The sequence below is a fragment of the Haliotis rubra genome, unplaced genomic scaffold, assembly GCF_003918875.1.
Source record: "Haliotis rubra isolate DU_JTF1 unplaced genomic scaffold, ASM391887v1 Scf711, whole genome shotgun sequence".
In the NCBI taxonomy this organism is placed as follows: Eukaryota; Metazoa; Mollusca; class Gastropoda; order Lepetellida; family Haliotidae; genus Haliotis; species Haliotis rubra.
In genome coordinates this window covers 404,917-424,516 of record NW_025767426.1, presented here as the reverse complement: position 1 = coordinate 424,516, position 19,600 = coordinate 404,917, and the positions used below count along the sequence as shown (strand labels likewise).

Genomic DNA, 19,600 nt, shown 5'->3' with positions numbered 1-19,600 from the left:
GGCATACCGTTCACGACGTCGTCTCCAGACTCTATGCCTGCCGTCCGCGAATCTGAGGGTAAACCTGGATTCATCCCTAAAGACGACTCGATTCCAGTCTCTTTGGGTCCACAGCAGACGTTGACGTTGATGAAACGGCGTCAATATTGGCCCACGATATGGACGTCGAGAAAGGAGATTGGCAGCCCGCAACCGATTTCGAATGGTCTGTGAGGACAGTCGACCTCTAAACATCTCAGCCCTGGTCCGTGTAGCCGGCAGAAATCTGTCACGTAGGTGACGTAGGACGATTTGACGGTCTTCTGCTCGTGACGTCACACGTGGACGACCCGACCTTGGGCGATCAGAAGTGGTGCCAGTTTGTTGTAGACGACCTCGCAAGTCATACACAGTACGACGGCTGCATCTCATTGCTCTTGCGACGTCAATAACTGATCTTCCCGCTTGCAACATGCCAACTGCACGTTCACGTTGCACATTTGACAATCGTGGCATTTCAAGTACCGTTAGAACTGTGGTATAAAAGTGTTTTTTCAATTCTTGAGGCCAATGCAAACACGTGCATATGAAGAAAACTTCGATGCGAAGATCACGTGATCGACTGCACGTGCAAAACCTGATTTGGCACTAACGTCATTTGCACGACGAATGGATGGATGGGTTTGAGTGGGTTTTGCTAACGTTTTTCTAGAGTCGAAAGATAGGGATCCCATTTCGGATACATAGATGTATCATCAGAGAAAAATTATTCATTATTTTTCAAATTACATTTTGTGAAGTTTCTTTTTTGACTCAGTATATTATCCAGTCCTGTCGATCTTCGCGATTGGGTGGTCATGCCACCTATATATTTTGAGACATGTAATACGATGCGTTTCTATGGTTATCAGGTATCATACCCTTTTACATATCTCAACATAAACTTTATGAAAGAAAGACACGTAAGATGTTAATCAATAGATGAGACATAGTCAGCACACATGAAAAAGCACAAAATATCTTTGATATGACCCCTTGTGCCTATAAGGCAGCACATGCATTTCATGCTATAGTTTGGCATGAAATGCATGTGGACCCGTTTTTCTAAATATCTCTTCATCCAATGATCCAATCGATCTCAAACTGTGCAAGTGGATGTTTTTTCAGACAACCTAATCACATTGTAAATCACCGGTTTTATGCATTTGTATTAAAGAATCTGTCCATGTAACTGTCAACAAAATAAACAGCAGAACGCAGACGGCTTGCAGAGGGAGGGAGCCAATGACCTAATATAATGATGACACTGTTCAATGCAGCAAGAGCAGACCAAAGAAGAAGACGTAACCCAAACTAGAAAAAGGAAAGAAAGGACAGTTTGTGTGAGGGAATGGTTGACTAGAAGACATCACTTCGGACTTTATTATCAGTACTGACAGAACTCCACAAGGAAGATCCTGAGAATGTCTCCCGACTTGTTCCAAGACATGGTGGAGAAGTGAACCAATCTTGACCACTCTCATGAGAGAACCGCTGGAGGTGCAACTCAAGCTGGGAACTGCAAAGACATCATTGAGGTCCACAAGGATGAAGTACTCAAGTGCCCCAAAACTGAAGAGGAGTGGAAGGCGGTTGCTGAAGGTTTTAGTTCCAGATGGAACTGCCACAAGTGTCTTGGGGCTGTGGACGGCAAGGGTGTTGCTGTGAAGAAGCCAAAGCTGGATCATTCTACTACAATTATAAGGGCGTCCACAGCAGATGCTGGATACAAGTTCTTGTATGTTGATGTTTGGGCAGAGGGTGGTGCTTAATATGGAGGAACATGGAAGAACTGTACTTTGCATGAAGCTGTCGAGGACACTCACACTTTCTCGCCAATCTTTCGATTAGCTGCAGTTTCGTCCTTAGATAACAGACAGACAGACAGACAGACAGACAGACAGACTAGTTTTCACGACTAGTTCACGCAAGTGGCAGGAAGATTATGTGTACCAGAACTGGCACGCACACCTCACAACAGTTTTCGCGAATTTACTCATTGGCACGCAAAATTACTTACCAGTGCGGGGACAAATTACGCACCTCCGGAACATATTCGTGACTGAGACGTCATTGGTGGGCAGACAATAAGCCCACTGGGACAAAAACCCCTTGGACAAAAACCCTAGGCTACATGTCCCAATGACAAAAAAACTTTGCAAAATTCCACCCATTGAAGAAACGCAGTTTCTTGTCTTGAGCTGAAAGCTTTGACATATCCTCGCCAGACAGTTCGAAGTCGAAAACCTTTGAAAAAAAGAGAAGAGCTTGTTTTACAAATTCCCCTTCGAGACAAATTTGTGTTTAAAAAACAGACAGTGAGTCACTTACGTTTTCATTTTTATTAAAATTTTCGAAAACAAAATTGACACTTTGACGAATCAACTTATAATTGCTTTCAGATAGGAATGGGATGAAGGAATGAACAATACCTTCACGTTTTCCAGAATTCTTGAAGGATTGCTGCTCTTCGGGATAACAATCATGCCTCTTTGGACAAGATAGCGGAGGAGAATCTGCATAAATAATAAACTGATAAATAAAATGGATTCACATCGGCCTGGCTTTCCATATCACAACAACATGCACATATGTGGACATCATTCTGATGTCAGTGTAGCATACCTGTCCTACAGATCTTTTATACTTTGTGGCCAGATCCTTAGCAACTGGGTCATCTAGAACTCTGGGAGCTCCTTCCTTCAGTCTGGGTACAAGGCGTGGACAATCATGTATTAGTAAACATGATTGATAGGAAATGAAAGAAAACGTAACACTTTATACATAGCATATTTTTGTGTTGACTGCGTAAAATAACTACGTCACAAGTGAGGTGCGTGGGAGTGATAGGGATGGTGGTTGTGGGAGGATAAGGATGAAGATGTAATGATGTGATTTTGTAACGTTATACTTTCTGTGTATGAAGTGGTAAAGTGGTGGTTTACAAAGTTTCAATGGCATCGTTCCATATCGCTCATAGTCTCTCTTCTTTAGAGGACCATATTGTCAATGTACTGCATTAATTCAGATACAACAAATCAAAATGACTTTACAACTAGAATCATATGGGTTTAGTCACTGTTGTTCAGTTAAGATTCTTACATGTGAGCTGGTCGAGTTGGTGAACCGAAGGGGCTGTAGGCTGTAACAGTTATCCCCTCCCTGAGAAACTGAAACAGCTTTTCTTGCTGGAGATACAAATGACACTCAACCTGCAAATGTGAAATTTCCAATAATGTTTATCTTATCTAACGTGGTATAAATGACATAGTGTACTGAATATTCATATTACTTGTTCATTGTGTATTCTTGTGATATCTTTCCAAATCTGACGCAACAGAGACAATAATTTCCTATTTTGACTTGTGCCATACAGGGATTTCTCATAATTGTTGAAAGAGTTTGCATAATGCTCAATAGGACCAATGGAGGCTGAGGCATTGTTCCTCCTCGAGGAATAACGTTCGTTTTTCCCTCAAAACACACACTGATGTTATTGAAAAGTGTCACTGTACCTGGTTTGTGGCTGGTAATATTTCAGCTATCTTGCATATCCTCTCAGTCTGTTCCATGTTGAAATTTGAGACACCAATAGATTTGGCTTGGCCACTACGAGCCACCTGTTCCATCCCCTGTAATAGACCATTAAGTTACATGTTGTAATTTATATAGGTTGAACAGCCATTTGATCATATTAATAACAGGAAACGAGTTTAAAGGTAATAATTTCACACTTTCATACGTATGTCATCAATGATAATGACATGATATATAAGAGAAGATAATTTCACCTTTCAGGAAGTGCACATGTTCCCTTTTACTTTCATCTTGGTTGATTGGTTGTTGTTCAACGCTGCAGTCAGCAATATTCCAGCTATATGGCGGCGGTCTGTAAATCATCGAGTCTGGACCATACAATCCAGTGATCAACAGCATGAGCATCGGTCTGTGCAATTGGGAACCGATGACATGTGTCAACCAAGTCAGCGACCCTGACCACCCGATCCCGTGAGTGGCCTTAGGGTCTTACATTCATCCAACAACAAAACATTTGTAGAACTACATATGTATGTATTCACATTTCCCCTGGAAAACTAACACAGTATCAATTAGTAGGAGGAGATGTCTGACCTTCCACGTATCCGTCAGGAGAACATCCTGAAATGCAGGTTTGTTGTTTTCATCCAGTGGGAAAGGTTCTCCTTTGCCTGTTTCCTGTTTGACAAAGATCTGAGAATTACCCCGGAATACCAACGGAATTTATTGTAAACCTTAAAAAAACATTTTTTAGAAAATAAATCACCGAATTAATATATAGTCGTAATGTACAAGCTTGTTTTCGAATTTAAGTTTTATTGCAACACATTAGCATAATGTAAAGGAAAGCCATAAGTCTTGTTTTTCAGAGTACAAACACATTGAGAGAATTACATTACTGAAACCCGACTGCCATGATATTATACACTGAATATGTATGATGGTCTTTAATAGAACACACAAAAAAAGCTATTTCTTTTGCCAAGAACGGAAACTATATTTATCTCTTAAATGTCAATTCAATTTAAAACATCAAAAAATTATTTGAAAATAAGAAAGTCACTTAATCTACAAGCTGTTTCTGAATACAGGTTTTATCCCAGCATATGGACATAATGTAAAGGAAAGTCTGGAGTGAAGTTTTTGGAGTACAAAGTTAGCTGAAGCCCGTCTGACATAATGAAGTTGACTAAACATTTTACTTTGTGTGGTGGTGGTTGAGAGAACATGAAAGATATGTTCTAGTTTTTTATGCCAAGGACGGAGATACAATTTATCATTTAAATGTCAGTTGCGGATTCTTGAAAGTATGGTTATTCCAGTTCTTCTTTTCGGATGCCAGATGGTCATAGACGAGCTGAAAACCATCTAGTACTGCAGAAAGTAGCATTGACATATTGGTATATGAAGTAAATGCAGATATCATAGAAACTGATTTGTCAGGATGTGGAATAACACTTACTCTCAGTCCACATAGTCCAACTGTAACTCCTTAAGGCTTTCAGCGATGCACAGGGGAACGGTCTTTCTCATGGAAAGTCACCCAAAGCTGCAATAAATACAAATCGGTATTCTAACATTTTCAAAAGACACTTCCTTGTGTATTTTAAGTATTTAATTAATTATCTCACCTGTAAGCGAGTTACGCCACCTTAAACATAATTTCAGTCGTGTCTCTGTATACATGCTTTGTTTTGTTTGATGTTTCACAATTGGCTCAGCAGTATTGCAGCTGCATGACGACAGTCTGTAAATAATCGAGCCTGGACCAGACAATCCAGTGATTGATATCATGGGCGTCTATGTATCAACCAAGTAAGCGATCGTGACCACCCGATGGCGTCTCATGACAAGAATGGGTTACCGAGGATCAATTTCTACCCGGATCTTCACAGGTACAGCATATTAAGCAGAATGTTATGGAAAAGTCTGAAGTGAGGTAGATCTTCGACCTTAAGTAGATTAGAACGCACGAGCACAGGTGAAGTGCAGAATCTGACCAATCATAGGTTTCAGAACAAATCCGAAATGCACCGATGTTTTAATGTTGAAGAGAATAATCATTTTACCTTCGTTGTAACAAAAATGTCCTCCCTCTTCAGCGTCCCGGTCTTGAAGTATTCCTGGAGCCCCTCCCCAATGAAAGCCTCGTTCTGGTATGCGTAGGCTGTGTCGATATGTCTGTAGCCAGCGTCCAGTGCCGCACGGATAGTGTCCTTGCATTCCTCGGGAGAGGTAACCTGTAAAATAAAGGGATCAGTAAACGCTTAGTTTCATCAGTGACAGAGGCAGACATACAATGTGATACCAGGATTCATAATCAAAGCGAATCTATACTACCCACCAAAAGTTTAGACTCACTTAAAGCACTCACTATATGTTATGTACATATATGTGGTTACATCGAAGATGAATTTATCCACTAACTTAGGGGAACCAACTGCAAACCTTATGCAGATTAAATGCTCGAGGATCATGCATCATATTGCTGAAAAGCATGTGCAAATATTGTGCATGTGAACAGCTGCGTTTTGGTGTAAAGTTTTGTTAAGAATTCGCCAAATTTCATCATTTATTGAATTCATGACAATAATGTTTTCAACGTTACAAATTTGTTTCACAATACATCAGTTCATGTGTAAACAGTACCTTAAAACAGTATGGAATATTTGGAAAAATCTAGTTCAGAACAGTTGACTGAAGTAAGTGGCTACATTTACACTAGTGAGTCTAAAGTGTTGGTGGGTAGTATAGGATCCAAACCCAGTCAAGCATAACAAAAAAGCCATTTATTGAGTCATGTGGCTTTAAACAATGTCTCCGTTCATTGTTGAGTCATACCGTTACGGAAATCCAGAGTGTTTCACATGCTGTTGTCTTTAAGTACCAGCCGCCAATCGTTCAATCAACTGGATCGTGTCTGTATTCGCCATCCAAAGTCAATTGCCCCGAACTACGTCATTGTCTCTTCGTCCGTCAATTGTTTTCTCCTCGTCTGTCCATAATTGTTCATTAATATACTGTTAGTGAGTTCGGTATTCTAACTACATCTGTATGTACAGCCTTATACAATAGATTGGTTGGTTGGTTTGTTGTTTAATGCCGCACAGCCGAATTCCATCTATATGGCGACGGTGTGTAAAACTTATAATCGAGTCTGGACCAGATAATCCACTGATCAACAGCATGAACATCGACCTAAGCAACTGGAATACGATGACATGTGTCAACCAAGTCACCTTGTCAGACCACCCGATCACGTTAGTCGCCCCTTACGACAAGCATGGGTAACTGAAGACCGATTCTAACCCCCATCTTCAAGAGTCTTACATAATAGACACCTGCTTGACTTGACGATTCGGGTTGGAATCACCACTGTTGGTAATTAACATCACATACAGTATCATTGATGTATATCAGAAAAAGAAGTGGTCCAAGGACAGAGCCCTGAGGTACAGACACCTTCTGGCAATGCCTTCTATCTTGCAAGGACTGAGATTTGGTGTCCTTATAAAGTTTGTTATGACTTGTGCCACGAACGGCACCACATGTAGGTCTCAGAGCATCAAGATGTAAATTTTCTAATGTACGCCATTGCTCAGACGTACAGTTATCCCAAATATGCGAACAATAGTCAAATATTGGCAAGATATAGAACTTATACATAATATCCAACGTTTTACGTGATAATCGGTATTTAAAATTCCTCAGGCATCTGATCATAGGGCGAACTATACGTACAATATCATTAGTGTGATTATTCCACGTACAATCGCTTTGGCGTGTTAATCCTAAATGTATATGACTTTTGACTTCTTTTGTGATTGTTCCGTCCATGAATAAGTTCGGTTTTAGAGACGGTTTCGTTTTACGTGAGAACTGAGTAGTTTCGGTTTTATTTGGATGAAATGTAACCTGCCACTTACGGGCCCATTGTGAAATTCTATCGAGATCATTGTTAAGACAGGTAGCAGCAACTGATGGATCGTCTATGATAACATATAATGAGGTGTCATCCGCAAAGAGACGAATGTTACTGTCAACATCACATACAATATCATTGATGAATATCAGAAAAAGAACTGGTCCAAGGACAGAGCCCTGAGGTACTCCAGCTAGTACAGTTTTCTTGTCAGATTTATAGCCGATGCTTCTTTCCATGGACTGGGAAAAATTGACAGGCTTAGCGATAAATTGAATAATTTCGTAAGTATGGATGTTAGACTATTTGCGGTATATCTAAGTACTTTATTTCCTATCCCATCCGAACCGGTCGCCTTTGATGTGTCCAGTGACATTATGATATCTCTGACGTCATCGCGGGTTAGAGTGATGTTAGTTAATTTTGGGATACAAGGAAACTCGGTATCGGGCAAATCTCGATAAAGTAATTGTTTAAAACATTTGCGATTTCTTCAGGGTCATTATAGATTGTATCGTTAAAGATAATTGTCCCAAATTGATTGTCATTGTTGCGTGATTTTATGAACCCTTTCGTCAGACGCCACCACGTTTTGGTATTTAACATAGGGGGATCCAGAGGGAGGGGGGTGCAGGGGTGCGCACCCCTCTTATGTCCTGAAAGTTTATTAAATGACAATTGAAACTCGGGTGAAAATGAAGTGTGCACCCCTCCTTTTCTCAATACTGTGCACACACACACACACACACGCACACACCACCCCTTTCTCAAAAAGCTGTAACCGCCCCTATATTAGTAAGACTTACCTGCCAGGAGCCAAGCCCTACAAGAGGCATCTTATGGCCATTGTTCAATGTAAGATACTGTGTGGCCATGTTTGTAAGTGAACGCCCGATTACCGCAAACCACACAGATGGAATGCAAAAACTGCCCTTATCATGGTATCACGTGATCAATTCTGAACGTTTCCCGTTTAAGTACACCTCAACCAGATTAGGTTGGACGTGATGATATTATGGTAACTGGCGTCTTCCATGCTTGCCTGAACTGTAGCCTTACTCCATACTGGAGTCGGTTATGTACAAACGGGGCAGTACAAAGTACGAGGTCTTGGCAATTCTTATTACGATCGTGCAGTATGTTGATAGTAAAGGAAAGACTTCCGCCCGTATCCCCTCTTAAATGGCTTCTAGTCAAATCATATTACTAAAATATACATATTCAATAACCAATATTTAGTCGGTTGCGACACCTAACAAAAACGAGGCACCATTTAATTGGTCACGTGATACTGGGAAAGTGTAATATCAAATATAACATTTGTAACATTTAATTACATTTCTTCCTAACAACAACTAGGCAACATTTAATTTTTGCGTGATACTGGGAAAGTGTAATATCAAATATAAAATTTGTAACATTTAATTACATGTCTACCTAACAACAACTAGGCAACATTTAATTGTTCACGTGATACTGGGAAAGTGTAATATCAAATATAACATTTGTAACATTTAATTACATGTCTACCTAACAACAACTAGGCAACATTTAATTGGTCACGTGATACTGGGAAAGTGTAATTTCAAATATAACATTTGTAACATTTAATTACATGTCTACCTAACAACAACTAGGCAACATTTAATTGTTCACGTGATACTGGGAAAGTGTAATATCAAATATAACATTTGTAACATTTAATTACATGTCTTCCTAACAACAACTAGGCAACATTTAATTGTTCGCGTGATACTGGGAAAGTGTAATATCAAATATAACATTTGTAACATTTAATTACATGTCCGTCTGTAGAATCTGTACCTACCTATATTCCCTGCATTAGACACACGAAAACCATGGAATCCTAGAATGGACATTTTCGCCCTTGCAAACGCAGGCAATGAAGCCTCAAAATTGACTAAATATTGTAACTCTAAATATCAGGATAGCAGTGAAATCGAGGACGAAATTAGTTTTCTTGTTAGTTGTCCTCGTTATTATTTAGGCCTGACTTAGTATTTACAGCATCCATGGAGATCCTGGTTAGAATTTGATAATGATTTATATCATTTGTATCCCCTGTATCGGGGTTTGAGTGAGTGAGTGAGTTTAGTTTTACGCCGCACTCAGCAATATTCCAGCTATATCGCGGCGGTCTGTAAATAATCGAGTCTGTCGGGGTTTGAGAATAACGCTGACCTAGTTGCTTGCTAAACATTAATCCCCTCCCAATTCCGCATAAGTTGACCTAAATAACTGATCTTCTTCTTCGATGTATCCCCTCTATCGGGGTTTGAGCATAACGCTGACCTAGGTGCTTGCTAAACATTAATCCCCTCCCAATTCCGCATAAGTTGACCTAAATAACTGATCTTCTTCTTCGATGTATCCCCTGTATCGGGGTTTGAGCATAACGCTGACCTAGGTGCTTGCTAAACATTAATCCCCTCCCAATTCCGCATAAGTTGACCTAAATATCTGATCTTCTTCTACGATGTATCCCCTGTATCGGGGTTTGAGCATAACGCTGACCTAGGTGCTTGCTAAACATTAATCCCCTCCCAATTCCGCATAAGTTGACCTAAATATCTGATCTTCTTCTTCGATGTATCCCCTGTATCGGGGTTTGAGCATAACGCTGACCTAGGTGCTTGCTAAACATTAATCCCCTCTCAATTCCGCATAAGTTGACCTAAATATCTGATCTTCTTCTACGCTGTATCCCCTGTATCGGGGTTTGAGCATAACGCTGACCTAGTTGCTTGCTAAACATAAATCCCCTCCCAATTCCGCATAAGTTTACCTAAATAACTGATCTTCTTCTTCGATGTAGGTTATCATTCCGTATCATTCATTGTTATCATGATGTATGTATAGGTTGTCATCTATAGTAAGATACATGATTAGTATGTAAGCTGGATTATAATTCTGTTATAATAATCACTATCGATGCTTTCATTTACACCATTATGTGCATGCTGCCGTATGTTCTTATTCGTTGCAATAACATGTCACGATATTTGTTATATTGAACGTTCTTGTAATGTGTGTGTGCATGCACGGGCGTTTCATGCGTTTTGACACCTTTATTGCCATCACGTCAAGGTGAGGTGAGGGGAGGTGAGGGGAGGTGAAATTGGGTTGAACGTCGTGCTTGAGAATAGTTCGCTCATATGACGACGTGCATGCGTGTGTATGTGTATGTGCGGCTGCTTGTACTAGCCCAGACTGAAGCTGGTTTTATAGTGCTATGCTCACTGAGATACCATGCCGCAGTGAAGCATGAATACCCCACTCAGACACATTTTACTGACTCCGAGCCGACCAGTCTATGTTGTACCCATTAATGTCGAGCGCCAGGCAGGGACCAACAAGTACCATATTTTAACGTCTTTTCGTATGACGCGACCGGGGATCGAACCCGCGACCTTCCGCTCTCCGGGCGGGCGCTCTAACCACTACACCACGGAGGCGGTCCCATCACGTCAAGAAGGAAATTCGTGTTGTGTCATTATTTCATGGATTTCTTTGTAAATGTACTATTATACACTGCTGAAATACACACATATTGTACATTGTAGAACTATCATAATTCTATTACATCATCAGTTCATGACCTCACAATGCTTCAAATGACATCACTAAGAACACAGTTGACAATGCTACATAGTTGATGACATCACAATGCCATGACCTCACTGAGATCACTGCTAAAGAAGCCTAATGGCAGTTTGGTGTTCAGATAAAGTCATTCTTTTACTGATAACTGATGAAGAATTAATTATTTTGGATGATAAATAATATCTCACCCTCGTGTCTTCTGATATCAAATATACCAACACTCCTTGATTAAAGTAAAAAGTTGCAACTTTAATCAACTCGTGTTGATATATTTGATATCAGAAGACACGAGGGTGAGATTATCTATATAACTCTGACGTACAACAAAATATAAATCACCTTCGAATTCCACATAATTATATCCGAGTCTCACCGGAGCCAAAAGGTTTTACGGATGTGAAATTACTTTTTCTTCAAATGGTTGTAAACATTGCATCACATTAGACATAAAAACAACGGAAATTGCAGCAGTGAAATACTAGAGTTATATTACTCTTATATCAAGACATACATACAATAACTAGGATAATTAAAATAAGTTTATGTAAATTTAAAGTATGCAGTGTTTGATTATGATCCACATGTTTATTTTCTATTAAAGAGACAACTGAAACAACTATTGCATACCCAATAGGATTGGGGCGGTGGGGTAGCCCAGTGGTTTAAGCGTACGCTCGTCAAGCCGAAGACAGGGGTTCGATTCCCCATAAGGGTACCATGTGTTAAGCCCATTTCTGGTGACCCCACAGTAATATTGCTGGAATATTGCTAAATGCGGCGCAAAACTAAACTCACTCATCCAATAGGATCATGCACTCCATCAAATGAGAGGAAACATGATACGTCATCTCAGCCAAAGAAGGCAAATTCGAGTGCCTGCAGCTGGCAATATGATGGGCGTTGTGGGCGAGCTGGCTAAGGCGCCAGGCTAGTGATCCAGCGAGCTTGAGGTGCCGGGATCGAGCCCACCTGTGACCGGGTGTAATAAAACCATTGAGTCAACTTTGTGTGCAGACTCTCTCAGGTCTCCTTTGTTACCAGTTGATTAAATGATTCAAAGTTTCTGTTTGACCATTACTGACCATCATAAATGTACAGCATGTCAAAGCTTTGTGAAACACCAAACAACATCGTAGCCATGTGACGAATGATTCCCGGGCTAGCGTCTTACTGAAATAAGTATTCGAGAAACATCTTGATCCTCAAGATAGATCGTTGTACTTTCTCTCTCTTCTTCGAATACTTGCCTGTATGAAGCTGATATGAGTATTGAACCTGACTCTTGTGCAGCGTTGGGTTTAATATGCAGTACATACACGATAGATTACAAAATCAAATATAATATGCACAGGGGATAAGATTTTAATCAGTAAAATAAAAAAGGTCAACACAGCAAATTGAAAAGAGGAAATTCATTTATATCACAGGTAATCATGAAGCGTTCATTTCCAATTTGACGCATTATTGACCAAAATACCTCAATTCCCTATGTTGACTTCAGTCATGTTCCCGTGTTTTCTCAGGTGAACAACTGACTTGCCTTTTCGTGTGTTTATGACGTTTACCATAGGTAGGCCGAGCTACGTTAATCTTTACAGGTACACTGGGTATCACAATTATTTGGTTGATAAACATATGTCACGAAGCTGTGCCTCTGAGACAAAGGTGTTGATAAAATTGGTACAATAACACAGTTCTATTATTATTGATTCGAGAAAAGTTAAACAAACAAACAAACAAACACATCTTGACTTGTATCCAGAAAATGGTCCGTGACAGTGCAGATAAGATTAGCTGTTTACTATATAGTCTTTAAAGTAAAAATAAATAGTTTAAATGCAATTTCTAAAAAACTATGAATAACAGACTGGCGTCCTTGTACTGTCCGCTAATCTAGACTTGCCTCTTTAAAGGATAGAATTACTATACATCCATTCAGTAAATCCTTGGAGCAAGGCTATGAAATATACACCCGAGCTTATACGCTTTGTGCATTAAAACCAGAGGTAAGCCAGAGCAAGAGCCAAGCTGACCCATATTTCCCGACTTGTGAGACTAAGTTTCGACCCACCAGCCAGCAACAGAATGGTGTAAAGGGTCCTGGGACCTTAATGTAAACAACTACATACCCACTGCCTAACAATTTATATCCCCATCCATTGATACTATAATAAAACATGGTTTGGTACTCTACATTAAAATAGAATACTAAATCACATCATCATTGCCGCGAAGAGACATATTCACATATTCAGCATTAAATATATGCTTCCAAATCTAACTTTATATATAAAAACTCTAAAGGAAATATACTTTGTGAAAATCATATATCAACAAAAATAATAAAATAAATAATTTCAATCACAAATGGAGCTTTCTATCCCCAGACTTAGATGACTCTAAACTGTATCGATTTGTACCTGACATAATCTGTACGTTTATTGGCAAAGATTTATGCATGTTTATGAATATATTAATATATTAATATCATACCTGTAAATCATGTACCAGCTTCAGTTAAAGCCGTATTTATCACGGCTTTGTATATCTGTGATATTATAATCTTGGGAACCAATAAAAATATATAAACATTTTTTTTTTAAACTACGTACTCACTACCTAAGCTAAACAATGATGTAGTACACTTCGTTTTTTAAATTGTACTTGGTCGTTTTACTCGCCGCGTAACTCACTAGCTCACATACAGAATCGCATATGTAAACATTGCAATTTAACTGATATTGAAGAAGAATGCCATTTCTTAATTGCCTGCCGACACTCTTCCCATTTAAAGGTACGATCCTCTCTGTAGGCCGGTAAATGTGAACCTAGTTTCTCTGCTATGGACCCAATATATTACTTTCCCTCATGAGAAATGATCTGTTCAAGCCTTAGATAGAAAACCGTAACTTACTCTATATTTATACATGCGTGTATTTAAATGGCTAAAAACAGATCAGGGATGTTTACATAGTGCGAGTTAATCCCGAGAAGATCAAAGTTACTAAAATGTTTTCAACAACTGAATGAACTATACTTGAAGTTGTACAATGCACAAGCTTTCAGAAGAGATTTCTTATAAGTACAGATTGTTTCTCTTGTTATCAAGCTACTGCACATATGGTAAAAGTAGAATTATCTCTTTGTTCTTTATTTGTAGAGTGACTTCGCCACTTCCGAAAAAGTTGAAAATGTGTTACACACTTAAAAAAACAACGAGGTTAATATATGAAGGTTCATATTATATATGAATATGCTGCTAGGAAAAGACTATTGATATTTGTGTCCAAATGGAGGACTTCTCGGAACCGTTTTGCGATTTCCCATTTCAGAGAGGCTCGTCAAAGGGGTATTCTGAGTGACCTTTACATCTGAAATGAAAAGTTTTCTTTTGGATCAAAGGCACAATAAAAAGATACTTCAGAGTGTTCAAGAATCTCAGTTGAAAAAGAACATATCTCGTTTTTTTCAGAAATGACCATTACCATATTCATTGCAACAGATGTGTTGGGGTAACCCAGTTGCTCATCACCAGAAAATGGATGGAAACCAATAATTTCAAATTTTGTGACACAACAATGTGTAAGCTTGGTTCTGGTGCCTCCCGTCGTGATGTTGCTGGAATATTTCTAGATGTAGAAGAACAACATATTTGTTATGGAACCAAACACATTGATCATGTGTGAACGAAGAGGGAAAATGTTTTATGTTTTTTAAAACATGACTAAAACTGAACTTACTCCAAGCCGGTAAAAAAACGCAGTTTCTTGTCTTGAGCTGAAAGCTTTGACATATCATCACCAGACAGTTCGAAGTCGAAAACCTTTGAAAAGTAAGAGAAGAGCTTGTTTTACAAATTCCCCTTCGAGACATATTTGTGTTTAAAAAACAGACAGTGAGTCACTTACGTTTCCATTTTTATTAAAATTTTCGAAAACAAAATTGACACTTTGACAAATCAACTTATAATTGCTTTCAGATGGAAATGGGATGAAGGAATGAACAATACCTTCACGTTTTCCAGAATTCTTGAAGGATTGCTGCTCTTCGGGATAACAATGATGCCTCTTTGGACGAGATAGCGGAGGAGAATCTGCATAAATAATAAACTGATAATTAAAATGGATTCACATCGGCCGCGCTTTCCATATCACAACAACATGCACATATATGGACGTCATCATTCTGATGTCAGTGTAACATACCTGTCCTTCAGATCTTTTATACTTTGTGGCCAGATCCTTAGCAACTGGGTCATCTAGAACTCTGGGAGCTCCTTCCTTCAGTCTGGGTACAAGGCGTGGACAATCATGTATTAGTAAACATGATTGATAGGAAATGAAAGAAAACGTAACACTTTATACATAGCATCCTTTTGTGTTGACTGCGTAAAATAAACTACGTCACAAGTGAGGTGAGTATGAGTGATAGGGATGGTGGTTGTGGGAGGATAAGGATGAAGATGTAATGATGTGATTTTGTAACGTTATACTTTCTGTGTATGAAGTGGTAAAGTGGTGGTTTACAAAGTTTCAATGGCATCGTTCCATATCGCTCATAGTCTCTCTTCTTTAAAGGACCATATTGTCAATGTACTGCATTAATTCAGATACAACAAATCAAAATGACTTTACAACTAGAATCATATGGGTTTAGTCACTGTTGTTCAGTTAAGATTCTTACATGTGAGCTGGTCGAGTTGGTGAACCGAGAGGGCTGTAGGCTGTAACAGTTATCCCCTTTTCCTTGAGAAACTGAAACAGCTTTTCTTGCTGGAGATACAAATGACACTCAACCTGCAAATGTGAAAGTTCCAATAATGTTTATCTTATCTAACGTGGTATAAATGACATAGTGTACTGAATATTCATATTACTTGTTCATTGTGTATTATTGTGATATCTTTCCAAATCTGACACGACAGAGACAATAATTTCCTATTTTGACTTGTACCATACAGGGATTTCTCATAATTGTTGAAAGAGTTTGCATAATGCTCAATAGGACCAATGAAGGCTGAGGCATTGTTCCTCCTCGAGGAATAACGTTCGTTTTTCCCTCAAAACACAAATTGATGTTATTGAAAGATAATACGGCAGAAACGTATTATGGTGATAAAAGAAACATCATAGTAATTAGTGGAATCATTAGAGGAATCAGTAGAAAACCAAGTGTGAATCCTCTAATGGTCCACATATTTGTGGTGATTTCAACAGTCATAATGAATTGTGGGGCAGTGATAAATAAGATGGGATGATAATGAATTGGTTGTCCTAAATAACGGAAAAAAGACCAGAATGGATCCCGGAAGAGGGACATTTACTCCTTCAGATCTATCTGTGGGTTGCTCAAATATGTGTAACTGGGATATTTTCCATGATGATGAGGTAACACTAAAATGATTTCTGGGGCGGTGGGGTAGCCTAGTGGTTAAACCGATCACTCGTCACGCCGAAGACCCGGGTTCGATTCCCCACATGGGCACAATGTGTGACGTTCATTTCTGGTGTCTGCCGCCTTGATAATCCATGAATAGTGCTGAAAGCGGCGTTAAACCAAACTCACTCACTCACCTCAATGATGATGCTTGGCAGTATTCATTTCGCAGTGTTTGCAGTCCAACGCCGAGGGCCCGGGTTCGATTCCCCACATGGGTACAATGTGTGAAGCCCATTTCTGGTGTTCCCCGCGGTGATATTGCTGGAATATTGCTAAAAGCGGCGTAAAACTATACTCATTCACTCATTCATCTACAAACATCGTTTAGGCCAATATATTTTATATACTCTTCAAAAAAAGAAACTTCCCATAGGAACAATTTGAATTTTTGAAAGATATTTGAGAAAAACCAATCCATTCTGAATCCTAACATGTGGAGGCATGGTTGCCGCCGACCAAACATTTTGAAATAAGAAACGTTGAACAAGAACGTAACGTTACACTCACGTTTGAAGTGAATCGTTAAAACGCACCCTACATGAAATGCACGTGCTTCATGAAATTGTATATCACCCTCAGCCGAACCCTATGACTGTAGGCTTTAAAAGCCACATCAACAGTACTCCACATGCATTGCTTTAAGCCAAGACTGACAGAAGCCCAACGACACAACGCCATCGGCCGTTTACAAGGAGGGACATCACAGCATGAGGTGGCAAGGCACTTCGGCGTGTCCGGATAAACCATCTCAAACCTATCGACCCTACACAACAATACTGGGAGTGTTAATGACAGACCCAGGTCAGGTCGACCTTAAGTTACCACTGCCGCCCAGGATCACTACATCCGGTAGAAACATCTTCTTCGTTCACGCACCACGACCGCAACATCCACAATAACCCAAATCCCTGGACTGCGCCGAATCGCCGACCAGTTAGTGCGCAATCGGCTACGGGAAGCCGGACGTTTTGCCAGAAGACCAGTTCGATGTAACATCTTGACACAACATCACCGGGCTGCACGTCTACAAGACAATGATTGAGATGGCCGCGGGCAAGATGGAGGACAATTTTGTTCTCAGATGAGTCTCGGTTTCTTTTCTCAGACGTGCTGATGAACGTCCGCGTGTATACAGACGTCGGAATGAACGTTACGTCGATAACTGTGTACAGAAGGTCGATAGACCTGGTGGTGAAAGTGTCCTGGTGTGGACAGGTATCCATCATAATGGCCGGACAGCTCTTGTGCACGTGGCAGATGCATTGAATGGGGTTCGCTATAGAGACGAGATTTTGCTACGTCACGTCGTTCCCTTCATCAACGTCAACGGTGGATCTTTCCAGCATGACATGCTCAACCTCACGTTGCACGTCTTTGCCAGCAAAACAACGTTCAGGTGTTACTATGGCATCTTCGATCAAACGACCCCACCCCCTCCCCCTCCCTCTGAACATCTGTGGCATATACCTGATCGACGCTTGGGCCAGCGTAATCTGTTGTGTTAGAACGGACTTAACACACTTCAACATTATTAACTCTTGAAATTCTAAAAACATTCAGCTTCTTTAACATTCAAAATAATTCAAGTTCAATCTTTGTTTTCAGCAACCTAACATATTAATGGAAACAATTTCAGACTTTAACACTGAGACCAGTATATTACTAGATTATCAGTCACTGATATTTCCAGGTGGTCTCGATATTCTGCCAGCTCTGGTTTTATACACATCACCAGATGGTGTTGTCAGGACAGGCGGCTTTACAGCTGTTTGTTCCTCGTCAGACTGTTGTGGGAGAAAGTTATCTTTCCTGTTTCTTCGATATGTCCCTGATTCTGTTTCCACTTTGTATGACCGAGGTGCCAGTTGTTTCAAAACAGTTACATGTTCACCTCTATCAGGTCACCATGTATTATCTCCCTTTTCAAGCACAGGGAGAGGACGGGCTGCATGGTGTTTGTTGAAGTTGTGCCGTGTAGATTCACGCTGGGACAGTTCATGATTCATGATCTTTTCCTGATTTGGTAGACTTGATTTCAGTCTGTCCGATACCATGGGTACCTTGGTATGTAGACAACGTGACATGACATGGGCTGTATCCGTAACTCAGGGTAGTTGAACGATAGTTCATGAGAGCCGCATAAGGATCTTCTGCTGCCTTCAAGAGTGTTTTGACAGTTCTTACCCCACGTTCTGCTTCGCCGTTTCCTGAAGCAATACCAGGACTGCTTGTGATGTGACAGAAACCATATTCTCCACTGAATTTAGCCAGTTCTGCTGACGAATACTGAGGGCCGTTGTCAGACACAAGAGTTTCAGGAACACCATGGCATGCGAAAATGCTCTTGAGATGATTGATGGTCTCTCTTGATGTTGTACTGGTGAGTCTTGCTATTTCGATGAAGCGGGAGTGATAATCAATAACCAGAAGATACGGTTGTTTCTTGAGTTCGAAAAGATCTGTTGCAACTTTTTGCCATGCTCGCTCAGGCATTTCAGATGGTACGAGAGACTCTAGGTGATTTTCAGCTTTCTTACATCACACATGACACTTTGCAACAAATTCGCCAATTTGTTTACTGAGATTAGGCCACCACACACTCTGCTTGGCGCGTTCACGGCTTCGTTGGTACTTGGTGACCCTCATGTAGTGTCTCGAGGCTGCTGGGTCGCATAGATGCTGGTATGATGATTCTCTCACCGTAGTGTAGAAGATCGTTGCATATGCTGATGTCCGCTTTGTATGACCAGTAATGGGATATGATTCCTTTCGACTGATGTCTTTCTGGACAACCTTCCTCACAACACCGTCTTATCTGTCTGCAGATGTCGTCTTCGTGTTGGTGACATCTGATGTCGTCCATCTTCTTGCCTGAGGCTGGAAAAGTAATGCTGTTGACATAAGCTTCAACTTCATGTTGAAAATTTAAATCTTGTTCTAGTTGACCCTTCTCAGGAGCACAAGAGAGAGTGACCGCTGTGTCGAGTTCACTTCCTGGTACGTGTTTGATGGTGTGCGCAATCCTCATCAGTCTCATCCGAAACCGTTGAACTCTGGGTG

At 40.2% G+C, this 19,600-nt stretch overlaps 1 protein-coding gene and 1 long non-coding RNA gene across 2 annotated transcripts; both read right to left on the bottom strand.

Moving 5' to 3' along the window:
* Positions 1-1,289: 1,289 nt before the first annotated feature.
* LOC124259169 (aldose reductase-related protein 2-like) lies at positions 1,290-8,349 on the bottom strand. The gene is made up of 10 exons (XM_046693265.1): positions 8,284-8,349; positions 5,625-5,795; positions 4,150-4,233; positions 3,534-3,650; positions 3,121-3,230; positions 2,644-2,725; positions 2,451-2,534; positions 2,189-2,265; positions 1,417-1,680; positions 1,290-1,332 (listed from the first exon to the last, which is right to left on the bottom strand). The coding sequence occupies exons 1-10, from the start codon at positions 8,311-8,313 to the stop codon at positions 1,290-1,292; spliced, it is 1,062 nt and encodes a 353-aa protein (XP_046549221.1). The 5' UTR covers positions 8,314-8,349.
* Positions 8,350-15,120: 6,771 nt separating this feature from the next.
* Positions 15,121-15,900, bottom strand: LOC124259166. The gene is made up of 3 exons (XR_006893769.1): positions 15,785-15,900; positions 15,307-15,388; positions 15,121-15,194 (listed from the first exon to the last, which is right to left on the bottom strand). It is a non-coding gene; the product is annotated as an uncharacterized LOC124259166 (long non-coding RNA).
* Positions 15,901-19,600: the final 3,700 nt, after the last annotated feature.

What these genes read in the sequence shown, in the direction of transcription:
- LOC124259169 (XM_046693265.1), bottom strand. Translation starts at nt 8,313, where the DNA reads ATGCCTCTTGTAGGGCTTGGCTCCTGGCAG. An exon ending in TATTACCAGCCACAAACCAG is followed by an intron (nt 3,231 to 3,533) that starts GTACAGTGACAC and finishes TCACATTTGCAG; the next exon opens with GTTGAGTGTCATTTGTATCT. An exon ending in AAACTGCGTTTCTTCAATGG is followed by an intron (nt 1,681 to 2,188) that starts GTGGAATTTTGC and finishes GCTTCTTCACAG; the next exon opens with CAACACCCTTGCCGTCCACA.